Source organism: Lissotriton helveticus, chromosome 4_2, assembly GCF_964261635.1.
Source record: "Lissotriton helveticus chromosome 4_2, aLisHel1.1, whole genome shotgun sequence".
NCBI lineage: Eukaryota > Metazoa > Chordata > Amphibia > Caudata > Salamandridae > Lissotriton > Lissotriton helveticus.
In genome coordinates this window covers 114,906,263-114,920,250 of record NC_136064.1, presented here as the reverse complement: position 1 = coordinate 114,920,250, position 13,988 = coordinate 114,906,263, and the positions used below count along the sequence as shown (strand labels likewise).

Sequence of the window (13,988 nt, the reverse complement as noted above, 5' to 3'; positions counted from 1 at the left end):
TTCTTCAGGGGTAACTGTAAATGAACAATACAACATTCACTATTATTGCAATATGCCACCTTTTTACGTATTTAATGATCAATGCTGACCGTCTCGTCATTTTAAAATTCAAAACCCGAGTTCACCCATTATTGAATGTCATCTTTTACTGTTAATCTTTAACATTGTTATTATTGTTTTACCCAACCAATGACATCCTACTATTGAATAACCATCTAATAATAACCATCTAATTTCACCCCTACATACCCATGATACTGTGTTTATTATCTCCACGCGCTCCTCATTCACACTTATTCAGCGCCCAACTCTCCAGTCTTACCACTCTAACTTACACTCCATACATTCTATTACTGCATTCACTATCTCAGGCTCCCGTAGCATACATCCTTATGCAAAATTCACTGTCTCAAGCCCCCCGAACCACATCTTTCACCTAACCATGCTTTCTAAATTCCTTCCGTATCAACACTCTAAATGAAAGCACTATCATATTCACAACTCACCATGTTCTTGGAAATTCTCACTACGCTCACGTACCATCCACTCCAACCCTCTCACACTCACACTACATTCACTCCTATCTACCCAAACCACACCTCCAGCCCTCTCCCTATCCCACACTCAATCATCTCACTCCCGTCTCATTTAACACTTATGCCCCTCCTATTATCTAACTCTGCAATCACCCCTTTTCTCTCGCATTCACACCTCTGACACACCTCAACTTTCTACCAACGCTTGATCCATTAATGCGATTGTACCTGCCAAACAGCGATTCCAGCTTGCATTGTCCAACAAAGCGTTTCTTTTCCCATGACATCCTGTGTAAATTCATTGCACTCAGAAACAGTACAAACACAAAAACAGCCACTGGCTGAAAATAAAAGTTGTGTGGTTATTGACTCTGCAGGTAACAGTGCCCTGAAGTTGAATAAGCGGCATATGTAAACATTTCCCTCTTTTCTAAGATCATTCAAAAGTAAAATCTCTGGCTATATAACACGAGTGCATGTAACAGAGACTTAAGGGTAGGAAGTAACTTCACCAGAGAAATGGCCTCCAATCTCAGCCACAAGGAGCGCTATGAAAAGTGTTATGATCCACAAAAGATGAAGGAGAGATATTTCACACCTGAATCTGCCTTTTATAATGATACGATTGTTCAGAATTTTAATAATTTCATCAAACTCTTCTCATCAGGTACGTATTACTCATGTCCCTGCTCCTCCGCAGACAGCAGCATGTGTGCAATTCTTTTGGCAGCAGATAAACTAAGTGGTGTTGATATTGTCTGGCATATTTGTCCAAACCACTTGCTGATATGCTTGTTATAGATTGTGATGCATCATTGAAATTTGGGTAAGAATAAAGCTTACATTTTGGGTAAGAATAAAGCTTACATTTTGGGTGAGAGTGTTTCTATTTCAATACATTGTGTTGCAGCCACCACAAAGGACTTGTAAATACTGTCCCATCATGCACTTCCTCTTCCTCCTCACCTCTGTCTTTATTAACCTGTGCTCATTATACTGAAATTTAGCACAGGCCTGCATAAGATGTCTACTCACCTGCTATTAAAAAAGAGTACAGGAGTATTGTGCACAGAAAGGCAAGAGATGTGTTTACTGGTAAATTTTATGATGGGTGAAGGACTTAAAATGGATGTTACCAACATTGTTTTTAAATGTCATATATCTACCAGTTCTCCCCCAAAAACCTTTTTCCTGAGTTGCATTTGCAAATGTTACTGATCTCTTACGGTATTTACTATTAGGACTAGTTGTAATTTATATCTGTTGGAGTGGAACAATATATAGGTTAAATTAAACAAACTATAATAGGTAGAAGCACAAAATGAATTATTAAATTTCACAGCCCAAAAACAGAAATGTAAAAACTTTTGAGTCAAGTAATTGGGTTATGATTCAATTAAATGTATAAATATATCACAACGATGCACACAAACATAATTTACTCAATCGAACACAGAAGCAGTGTAATGAAAATAACTACAAAAATGCATAACACGTAGAAGCCTAAAACAAATAGTTATATGTCACAGCCCGAAAATAGAAATTTAAATTGACATAATCCATATATGTCACTGAGGATTTTCCCCTTTCCTGCTCCCTCTAAGGCCCAGCCCAATAAATGATGGTTTAGAAACTGCAGTCCCTGGGCTGTTAAGTCAGGGAAGAGGAAAATATTGTGAAGAAGTGCTTCATGCTGGTATTGAACAGTCTGCAGTGAAGCAGCTGCTTTCTACTTCCAATTACAGTTCTGGCAAACAATGAATAGAGTAAAGCAGGAGAGATTGCTGAGTTTACTGAGGGAACAAGCCCTGGAATATACACTCATGTCTGTTGCTGCATATATGTGTGTGTGTGTATGTCCTACCTCTGTAGGCATAGTTAGAAATTAGCATTAAAAAACCTCTGAAAATCACTGAAAAAAACACAGTTTTCAGGTACGTTATAGTTAGAAATTATCATTTAAAAAATCTTTGAAATTCATTAAAAAAACAAAGGTTTCAGGGACGCTATAGTTAGAAAATACCATTTAAAAGACCTTAGAAATTCACTGAAAAAACTACAGGTTTCAGGGACGTTATAGTTAGTTGGACATTTAACTCATAAAAAAAACTGAGAAATTCAGCTGTTATAGTTAGTTCTGCTAACTATAACTCGCGCCCCTGCTATACACTGCTCATTGTGTCACATATTACATCATTCATGGCATGGTCAGTGACATCACTGAGGATATCACTGATGACATCTCAAATGACATCACTGATGACATCACTGATGACATCATCCAGTGACTGCGTGTTCTGCAAAGTTTAAGTATGTTTTATATATATATATGCCAAGATGTACTGAAGAATGAGTGGGTGTATAAGTGTCTGGATGTAGGATTTAGAAGGTGTGTGAAAAATTGTATAAGTGACTGATAAAACATGTCTTACTGAATGCATGGGTTAGTGAATAAACTGTGTGATTGTCTGTGTCAGTCTGTCTGTTGTTGTGTAAGCTGGTACATGGGTTGGTCGGTAGCTACATGAGTGTCTGTATGGGTTATTGATTCTTTGCCTGAGTATTTGTATGGGTGCCTGAGTCGGGGTGTGGGAGGGTTCGAGGGTGTGACTCTCTGCATAGATGTGTGAGTAGTTGATTCACTGGGTGTATGGGTTCAAGAGTACATGTGGAAACAGCTCTATGAGTGGGTGAGTGTGGGTATGGGTGTTGGTGAGTAAATGGATGTCTCAATGGTACATGTGAGTAACTACACATGTAAAAGGCAGTATATGTGAGTGATGGTGAATATAAATAACTATATGTGAGAGTAAGTGATTATGAGAGTGGCTGTATGGATGAGTGTGTACTTGTATCAGTGAATATATATATAAGTAAGCATGCATTACTACCTGTATGAATTAGTGAGGTGGTGGGTGTATAACTGTATAGGTGAGTAAATGGGAGTGTCATTGATTTTTAACATGACTGATTAGGTGTGTGAGTAATTCCATGGATGAGTGGCGGTCTGTGAGTGTCTGAATAGGTGTATAAGTACATATGATAGTGTTGTATTGATGAGCGACTGCATGCATAAGTGATTGTATCGGTGAATGAGTATATAGACCTAGGAATCAATGAGTGCATATGTAGTAACTGTATTGGTGTCTTGATGGTTCCAAAAATGGATGTCTGTATTTTACTGTGGGTGTATCAAAGGTTATATTAGAGAGTGAGGAGGTGCCTCAGATTATCACATGGATGATGTCATCTGTGATGTTATCAGTGATGTCATTTAAGATGTCATCAGTGATGTTATCAATGATGTCACTGGCCATGCCATGAATCATGCAATATGTGACTTCATGAGCAGAGCATTGCGGGGGTGTGAGTTATAGTTAGCTGAACTAACTATAATGGTGGAATTTCTATGGTTTTGATCGAGTGCAATGTCCAGCTCACTATAACATCCCTGAAACCAATCATTTTTTCATTGAATTTCTATGTTTTTTTGAAGGTTAATTTCTAACTATAACGTCTGTAAAACCTATGTTTTCTTCAGTGAATTTCAAAGGTTTTTTAAATGCTAATTTCTAACTACAATGTCCCTGAAACCTATATTGTTTTAAGTAAATTTTAAAAACATGTGCATACTTTTTGTAGTGAAAAACTAACTGTAACAATAGTCTGTTATAAGTTATAATCTAACGATGTTTAAAACTTAATTAACAGTAATTAACATATAAGTGTGGGAAAAGTGTGAGGCCGCAGCTATGACACCTGAATTCGAACAACAGCATTCACAGTTCAATTCCTGGCTCCAGTGGCATGTTAGTCCACCACTATGTCACTGTGGGCAACTCCTTGCTTAATCTTCCCGACGCCCGAGCGCCGGCACTCCCTTCAAGGGTACCTGTAGGCTTTAGAGTTACTAATATATTTATAATTTAAAACCATAGTGATGAGACATATTAGCACGTCTTTTTTTTTCTTCTTTCCTGAAAGATATTTTTTTTGATGTCTTCTATTTAGAATTACGGCAATTAATAGATGTTTTTTGTCATGAGAATAGAAATGGCACGGTTTGCCGGGTAACAATTTTTAAGCTCTCCAACGTATGCACATATTAAGGACCTTATACTTGTTAGGATCAAAATCAAAACCTTTACCACTTCACATTTTGTAACTTTTCCAAACACATGCACAAGTTAAACACTTAAAACGTGAGCACGTGTAAACTATAAAACATGCCATTTAAGTGGGCAGAGCCGCAGCTTCCTTCCATAGACTACTTACTAGTCAAAAAGTATATAAAGCACACCCGTTGTTCGATTAGTTTCATTTTTTGTGAGTTATTTACCTGTGTCCATTCTGTGATGCATGTTCCCTTTTGTAGCATTGAATTCTTGTTCTGCGGCAACAAATCATATTCCAGAGTTGTAAGTTGTTTGATTATGGCATAGTAGATATTTATAATATGAGCTATTTGTGAATATTTAAACATTTGTATTTAGGAATAAGTGTTATTGTTTGTTTTTGCCTTTTTTCTGTAATGTCAGCTGCTTGTTTTCAGAAACAGACAGAATACAGCAAACATTTCTCCTTTTCTGGGTCATTTGAGCTCATATAATGTGACTTTGTATGCTATAATATTGACACTGTACCTGACTTCAGAGGTGTTGAAAACCCGTCAGCACGAAGACTAAAGATTTATACGTAACGTCACCAGCTTCTAGTTGTTACTGTGAGATCATATACTATCAATATGTATATTATAATATTAAAAATGATGGTGATCTCAGAGGAGTTCATGACCCGTTGATATGTAACGTCAGCCCCTATTGGTATCTAACTCTGTTTACCCCTTGGGGATTATATAGTGTGAATATCTATATATTATAATGTTCACAGTCATTATGCTCTCAGAGGAGTTTATGAGCCGTTGGCACGAAGACAAAAGATTTAAAAGTTCCAGAGAAAAAAGCATTGAATATATTTGTCCCCCCCTCTGATATACACAAATTTATTAATTTGCTTAATTAAAACTGTTAAAAATTTAGACTTAATTTTTGCAGCGCAACCACACCTACTATTTTGCTGCAAGGAAATAGCACTACCTGCAACAGAAGTAAGCACCGCACTATAACTATACAATATAAGTAAACATTGCTACAGAGAAGTAGCATACTCAGAACCTTTTTTTAAATGAAGACTGCTACAGCACTTTTTCTTTTTCAACCCCCTCTTCCATATTATACTATTTGATCCGTAGATGTAGCCGTCCCGACAGAAATGTAAACACCACATTATAAGTAAATACTGCTCCTCTGGAGTATCCCACCCGGTGACTTAATAAAAAGACCGCAACACACTCTGTTATTTTCCTAATGTGATTTGTAGGCCCCACACAAATTACATAAATGCCCCTTAAAATGTATAAAAAATCTATTTTTACCTTCACAGTCCCTGTCCACCACCTTGTGACCACTGTAAAGTGTTAATAGTGTTCCTAACCTCCCCTCTACTACTTTGTTTCCCCGAACTACTTCAAAGTGCATCACAGGGATTTGGCGGAAGACGTGCCAAAGGCAAGCACGTCTGCGCCCGTCCACGCCTGGACCGGGCCTAGAGCCATAACCCCTGTTTGTTTTCCTCCTTTTCAGGAACCTAGATTGATCTATAGTAAATATACAATTTTGAACTTCAATATACCTAAGAAAGATTTGTGCCAACAGTTAAATCCATCAAAGGAGACAAAGCTCTGCCCACATTACAATATAGATTTATTTTTTACTAAAGTCAAAGGTTTTACAAGCTCAGAACAGTATCCACACCTGCAAACTATGGAGGTCATTAGGATCTCGGGCGGATCACCACTACCCGCATGGTAATGGTGATCCGCCTGAGTTCCGTCCCAGCCTGCCACTCATTTCCCCCCACCATATTACAATGACGAAGTGGACCACGGCAGACGGAAAGGCCATCCACCGCTTTTCTGCCCAGGCAACAAGTCGACCGGGTGTAAAAGAGTTTTTGAATGGTGGCGGTGTCAGCTAGACACCGCCATCCATATTATGATGGGGCAGACACATGCCACCTCTTGCGGGGGCCCGTTGCATGCCTGTTACGGGCCCCCGGTGACTCTGGGGGGTGAGGGGTGCACATGGGGGATATCTATGGTACCCCCCTGCATTGCAATGTCCAACATGGCAGGCACCGCGCGGTGCCTGTCACGTTATGCATTGAAATGCATGACGTGCATTTTACCATTGCGGCGGACGGTGCTTTTAGCACCGCCTGCCGCAATGTTAATTATGCAGGATGCCCACGCCACTGTGGAAGGTGCATTCTAATGGTCCCCACGGGATCCCCGCCCTTATGGTGGGCGGTCCCTTTTTTCAGCAGGATGGCGGGCGGACAAAGTCCGCCCACCATCCCAATGGGCCCTATGTTTCAGAACTCATTTCTAGGACTACTTCTGAATACACGCTCTCTGATAAAACACAATATTGCATTTGCAGAGCTGCTCACAGCACAGAATATAGACATGGCCTTTGTGACTAAAACATGGGGAGACAGCACTTCTGACCCTGAACTATAATTAGCCATCCCTCAAGGCTATATACTAATCAGAAATTACAGACTGGATAACCGGGTGGTGGATTAGAATAAAGTGCTGATGAAGAGCTCCCCAAAAGGAAGCTGTCCCGACTGTGAAGTGCTCTCATTCCGAATCACACAAAGTGACAACTATATCTTTAATGGTTCATTACTGTACAGACCTCCGTGATTAAAAAATAAATTCAAAGAAATAATTTTATATCATTGAATCTAGTATTGATTCCCCGGATTTTTCCATCTTGGGTGACTTCAATTATTATCTTCAAAATGAAAATGACCAATACACTGTCTCTCCTCTAGAGTTGATGGCCAGTGCATCGATGCAATAGTTGGTTAAGAACCCTACGCATGAGGCCAGTCATACTCTAGATGGAATCTTCACATCCAATTCCCAACTGGAAGTACAGGAAGCTCTGCCAATCTCATGGTCAGATCATAAGGCAATTTTATTCACACTTACCTCTTCACACTACGTACCACGCCCTGACTCCACCGACAAGACATTTAAAGGGAGAAATTGGAAAAACATTTGCCCTCAGCAAATGCATCTAGTATTAGCCTACTCTAAACGAAATGTAAAGTTTGAAATAAACACTGCAACTTATAGCTTTACGAATTGGGTAAAAGCAGCAGTAAACACTTTAGCGCCATACAAAAACTATTATTAGTAAACACATGAAAAAGTCGGAACCCTGGTTCTGAGACATGCTACGCAACCTGATGCAACTCTGCAGAAAAGCAGAGAGACGCTGGAGAAAAACTATACGGAGGGTGAAATCATTTAATATTCACAATCTACTTCATGGACAAAATCAAGCAGGCTGGTAACTCAAGATTCAAGATTCAAAAATACTTTATTCGGTTAAAAAAGAAGAATAACCATAAAAGTAGCATGAAAGGTACAATTTACAAGGGGTTAAGTAAACATTTTTTAAAATCACAAAGAAAAAGAAGACACCAAAATTAAGTACATGTGTTCAACATAGAAAATTAATCCATTTGAATTGATTTTCGACACTTAAAAACTGATTTTAAAAATTCGGCAAGTGAGACTACCATAAAAACAGTTTCCATTTTCTGGCATTCTAAAAACGCTAGGCGGCATCTATATACATTTAAATCTTTAAGAATAGGGATGATAAGTTTCCTTCGGAAAAAAGTATAAAATTTACAGAAAAATAATATATGTATATCAGATTGTGGGGATACATCATCACATGGACAAAAACATAGGTCTTTCGACCAACAATTCATCACAGGGAAAGATAATGTCCTAAAAACAATGTTAAGTCTAAACCGGGTCAAAAGGAAGCGTTCATGGTTGGACATATGCAATGATAAATATGGCTGTAATTTCTCTCCACATAAAATATCCTGATGGGCAGAAACAGTCTTTTTTCTCGCCTCCACTATATGACTTTTTTCCCTGAGGAACGACATACACAAATTTTTCAACTCTCTTCTAGATATGTGTGACATTGAAGGTGGATCCTCAAAGTATTGGGGGCAACTTAATTCTTCAAAAAAGTTTCTGACATAGCATATCCATTTAAAATCATTAATATTGTCCAATGCTAAAATATCCTTTAAAATAGCCCGGTTTACCACACATTCATCATTTGTCCAAACCCTGTGCCAAAGAAGAATTGGCTGAATTTTGATGGTTTCAGTAACATACGGTACTCCCAATTCAGCGTGGCATATCATCGTTGCAGTACTTTCGGGCACGGACAAAATGTGACGTAAAAACTTATTTTCCATGGTTTGAATTGAACTAATATTTGAGTAACCCCACAATCCTGATCCGTAGGTAACTACAGATAAACAAGTCGCATTGTAAACAGTTAAAATCTCCTTAATGGGTTTTTTTCCTAGTTTTTTCATGCAACATTTTAGGGCCATAATAGTCTTAGAAAATAGCAAAGATCTAGCGTGAATTGCAGTAGTCCATGAGCCACTTTCATGGAACAATATCCCCAGATATGGGAAGGTGGAGGTCCTTTCTAAGGGATTGGAATTTATAAAAATTGGCTTCAGATGCTTGTTTGTTCTTGACCCACAATACATAGACAGAGTTTTAGAACAATTGATTTTCAGATCTAAACCAAGCATGAAGCTGTTAAAAGATGTAACCAAAGTTTGTAAAGCCATTGGGGTGCGTGCCATCAAAACAGCATCATCAGCGTACATCAGGGCAGGGACCGGCCTACCGGTAACTCAAGTAAAATACTTTTTTCAACCCTAAAGGAATTCATTACACTACCTTCTCCGTTAATAAAGGATACCAGTGTAGCGTTCAGCAACTCACTTGCTGGTTTCGTTAGGGAAAAAGTACAGGCTATTTTCGATTCCTTTTCAGGAAAGGGTAGCGACCCTTTAGTGGATCACTCCACTATCTCCCCATATGTCCTGGTCATGGTCTGGACTTCTTTGTGCCACCCAATGCAGAGCTATTTCTCTCATAGTTAGAACAGTTAAATTCCTAGCACCATCAGATCCATGCCCCCCAACAGTATTCCAACTAGCATCTGAGGGTATTAGTAAGAATCTTAGCCTACTGTTTAAAGAGATCATCAGTGCTGGTATCTTTCCATAGCTATGGAAAAAGGTCTCGATCCTTCCTCTATTATAAAAACCTAATTTGGATCCAAGTAACCATAACAGTTATAGACCTGTTGCGAGGATTCCTTTTCCAGCTAAGGTTCTGGAGAGGATCATAAATTCCCAACTCACTGCATATGTATCCTCCGTAGACCTTCTGGATCCTACACAATACAGTTTCCGTCAAGGACATGGTACAGAGATTGCCCTGGTAATGGCAGCAGAGTAACTGCTGGATTCAGGTGCAAGGGCCCCCTTGATCCTATTGGATCTTTTGGCGGTCTTTGACACCGTGAACCACAATTTTTTTATCAAAAGGCTACCAAAGTGTGAGTCAAGAATTCAGCCTTAAGCCTGACTAAATCCTATTTGAATAACTGGCTACAATTTGTTCAAATGGGAGACTCCTGCTCAGAACAGTTTATACTTCCATGTGGGGTGCCGCAGAGCTCATTGTCGAGTCCTATGTTGTTCAATCTATATGTGACCCCCCCTTAGTTGCTGTCATCAGGCAGTTTGGCTTTTCATCGGTCTCTTACGCAGACGATACCCAGATTGTGGTGTCCATCTCAAGCAATCTGGAGGGTACTGCTGCTCGCTTTAATCAATGTATGTCCCATGTAGACCACTGGATGAGCTCAAACTGCCTAAATCTCAATGGATGTAAAACGGAGGTTCTGATGATGGGATCCAATATCTCTTTCTGGAACCAGAACTGGTGGCCTCTGGATATAGGAACTCTTCCTACTCCAGTGCATAAGGTTAAGAACCGGGGCATCATCTTTGATATCAAACTTACCTTTCATCACCAAATTAATAATGTTGCCTCTCAGGTTGATTTAACACTGAAATTAAAATGGAAAGTGAGACCATTTATTCCCCCAGATATAGTAAAAATATTAGTGACAAGCTTAGCAATGTCCAGACTGGACTATGGAAATGCCCTTTATTTGGGCATTCAGAACCAGCACTTGCTGAAACTTCAGTGGATATAAAATGTTGCAGCTAGGCTGCTATTGAACATTCCTAAATACCAGTCTGTTTCTCAAGCCCTTAAACCTCTCCATTCTCTCCTGGTACTTGGCATATAAAGCTGTTCACGGAGCAGGACCAGTGTACCTGAAACAACATTTTTTATTGTACCATCCTTGTAGAATACTAAGCTCAGCACATAGTAAACTTCTTCAGATACCTAAATTTAGCAAAGCTCGCTGAGGAGGAAGCAGTTTTATCTTGAACACTGCAAAACTGTGGAACTTGCTCCCTCTAGCCATTAAAAACTGTACAAATCGGGGGCGTGGCTTTGCCAGCGACAATGGTGGTCGTGCTGTGAGTGTGCTCCGACCAGCTGACCAGAATCCTGTTTCACTATCCTGCCTCTAGACGCCTAGAGAGAAAAGGCTTATCCTCAGGAGTTCACCGAGTATCCAGGTGAACATCTGACAGCGGGTGGTACCTGACATCGGCGGCGCTCGCTGTGATCCAGCGCAGAGGGCCGGCCTAACGGGAATAGGACGAGAGAGAGCCGGGGCCTCCTGTGATTTGCCTGGCCGGCGGCATGTGTCTGGAGGTCGGCGAAGCTGCGGAAGTACGGCTGGTGGGGGCAAGGCTCTTGGTTCCCCGTTGCCCCGGTGCTGGTGTAACCCCTGGTGACTGCGGCGCGGAAGGAGGCGCAGCTGCCGTTGCTAGTGGGCGAGCCGAGAGGAGACCGAGGACGTCCAGGCTGTGGTGTCGGTCCTTCGAGGAGGCCCTGTGGGAGCAGCCGCCATTTTGTGGAGCCCTGGACACCCACGGACGCAGTGACTGGGGTGCATCCCCTCTCCCCCCTCGGAGCGGTGGCACTTGTAAATGCGGGGCTGTAGCGGGCCGCCCCCGTGAGTTCCGGGGACAACTGGTCTGCCGTGCCTACCTCGCTGGACAGGTGAGGCCCCGGGAGGGCACCCTCCATCTTGTGGTGCCCCGGGAGGCGGAGGTAAGAGGCTTGGTCCCCGGTTTGGCGCAGTGGGCCAGAGCGGGCCTATGTGGAGCGGGGAGCGCCTTCCTTCCTCCCCCCTCCCCATCAACTATCTATCTTCGGTGGACATCGGCCACAGCTCTGTGTGAGCTCACCAGCCGGATCGGCCCTCTGCGGTGGTGGAGAGTGGAGGGGCTCTGTGTTCCTGCGGTTGGGGTCCCCTTAAGCGGTGGAACAGCGGCTGCACACGAGGTCTGGCCGCTACGGACTTCACTGTGGGGCGGTGACTGTGCTGGGCCCTCCTTTCAGCTGCAGCTGGGCCTACCAATGGTGTGCGGGGGGGCCATGGGCTGTGATTTGGACCTGGCTGGGGACACTCTCCAGCATTAGTGGCCACAGAGGAGTGGGGTGCGGCCATACAGACCTGGGGCCGTGGTGATTTGGAGATAGCCTCCGTGGCCCCCCGTGAGGGACATGGCCCACTAGAGGCTCCTGGGGAGACGCCCTGCCTGGCTCCTGTGCTGCTTGTTGCGTCTAGCCCACTGGGGGAGGCTCTTCAGATCGGAGTCACCAGTTGTGCCACAATGACACGGGATCCAGTAGGTGGAGGTCACACCAAGCAGGATACCATCGACAAGTTCACAGAGGTGAGCTCACCGACCGGGGCAGCAGGGTCACAGAACCAGGTCCCTGACAATACAGTGCTACTAGCGGCTATTACCCAGTCCAGGGACATGTTGGACGCCTAGATCGGGGCAGTGGGATCGGTTGTCATGTTGCTTCATCAGGACCTGAGGAACGCGTTTGAGCGCATCACCGGGACGTAGACCCGCATTTTGGAGGTGAAGGATGACGTTTCCATACTAAAGAAGAAGGTGGCGGACATGGAAAAAATCCAGAAGGGTCAGGCTCTGCGCATTGAGGATGGCGAAGGGTGGGCTGGGTGGAATAACCTACGCTTCGTGGTATTCCCGGAGGGCTGCGAGGGCGATAATGTGGAGCAATTCCTGACCCGGTGGCTGTAGGGCTGGCTCCCCCCAGATGCACTCTCTCGCTCCTTTGTTGAGGAGCGGGCTCACAGGGCTCTGATACAGAACCCCTCCACCCCCCGCCGGGGCACTCCCGCGGCCAATCATCACCAAATTTCTATACTACTCAGATCACAACACCATCCTGAAGCAGGCAAGGGCGAAGGCCTCCCTCATCTGCGACAATGCGACCATACTTGTTTTTCTGGACTATACACGCCTGGTGCAGCAGCAGCGACAACCCTTCCTTGCGGCTAAAGCACGCCTTTGGGGCCTCAAGCTTCAATAGGCCCTGCTATACCCAGCTCGGCTGAGGGTCATCTTCAGGTCTTGCACGCTGTTCTTCGACTCCCCAGAGGAAGTTTTCGAGTGGACAGATGAAATGGTGAGAGTGCGAGTCCATACGCCGCCAGGCAGGGATTCAGATTTTTCATCGAGTGGGGTGGCCCACGGAGGCCTCCGGGGCCAGCAACAACGTAATTGGTGATCACAATCCAGGTTTAGATCTTGATCTGGCTCCACGCTCTGGCAGAAGGATCCGTCACCGGAGCAGCAACCAGTAGGGGAATGATACTTGAGACTTCCGCAATATTTATCTATGTATTCTATGTAGGGTTGTCTAGTTAGGCTAGTATTTCTTCAGGGCTGGGAGCCTGTCCCCACAGAAGTGGGTGGGTGGGAGTGAAGTCCCAAAGTTGTGGGTTGGTATTTGGGGATCCATTGGAGGGGGTGGTCCTTGTCCCGGAGTTGGGTACTAGGCTACGATCCAACCACGACAGATGCCTCCATGTTCGTGAGGTACGGGGTGGGGGGAGTAGGGGGGGGATGGTAGAGGGCATGGGGGTGGGGGGATTATTTGACTGCATATTGATGCTGATTGTTTGCCACGCTCTTTGCATGCTGAGTCGCAGACACACCTGTAGTATGAGTAGAGATTCTCCACCGTGTCTAGCACGGAGGGGGGAGGGCAGGTAGCCCCTGGCTCCGTGTGCATAATTAGCTGGTATATGCGCGGGGTTTTGGATAAGGTGAAGCGAGGGGCGGTCCTTCAGTTTGCCAAAAAGGCCGGACTCCAGGAGACCCACTTGCTTGGCACAAAAACTTTATGCCTGCAGCTCTTTGGGTTCCATCAGGTATTCCACTCGGAGTTCACACGGGGCTCGTGGGGGGTTGCGATCCTGATTCACCCCAGGGTCCCCTATACACACGAGAAACTCTGGACGGACACACAGGGTCGATATCTTATAGTGCACGGTAGAGTTGGGGGAG

General features: G+C 43.4%; 1 protein-coding gene across 1 annotated transcript in view; it reads left to right on the top strand.

Moving 5' to 3' along the window:
- Positions 1-1,042: 1,042 nt before the first annotated feature.
- LOC144752066 (nicotinamide N-methyltransferase-like) overlaps positions 1,043-13,988 on the top strand; it is a 128,025-nt gene continuing 115,079 nt past the window's right edge. Inside the window, exon 1 of the mRNA XM_078640017.1 lies at positions 1,043-1,203. Within this exon, the coding sequence (XP_078496143.1) occupies positions 1,056-1,203 (148 nt within the window). The 5' untranslated portion in view covers positions 1,043-1,055. The remainder of the gene's footprint in view (positions 1,204-13,988) is intronic.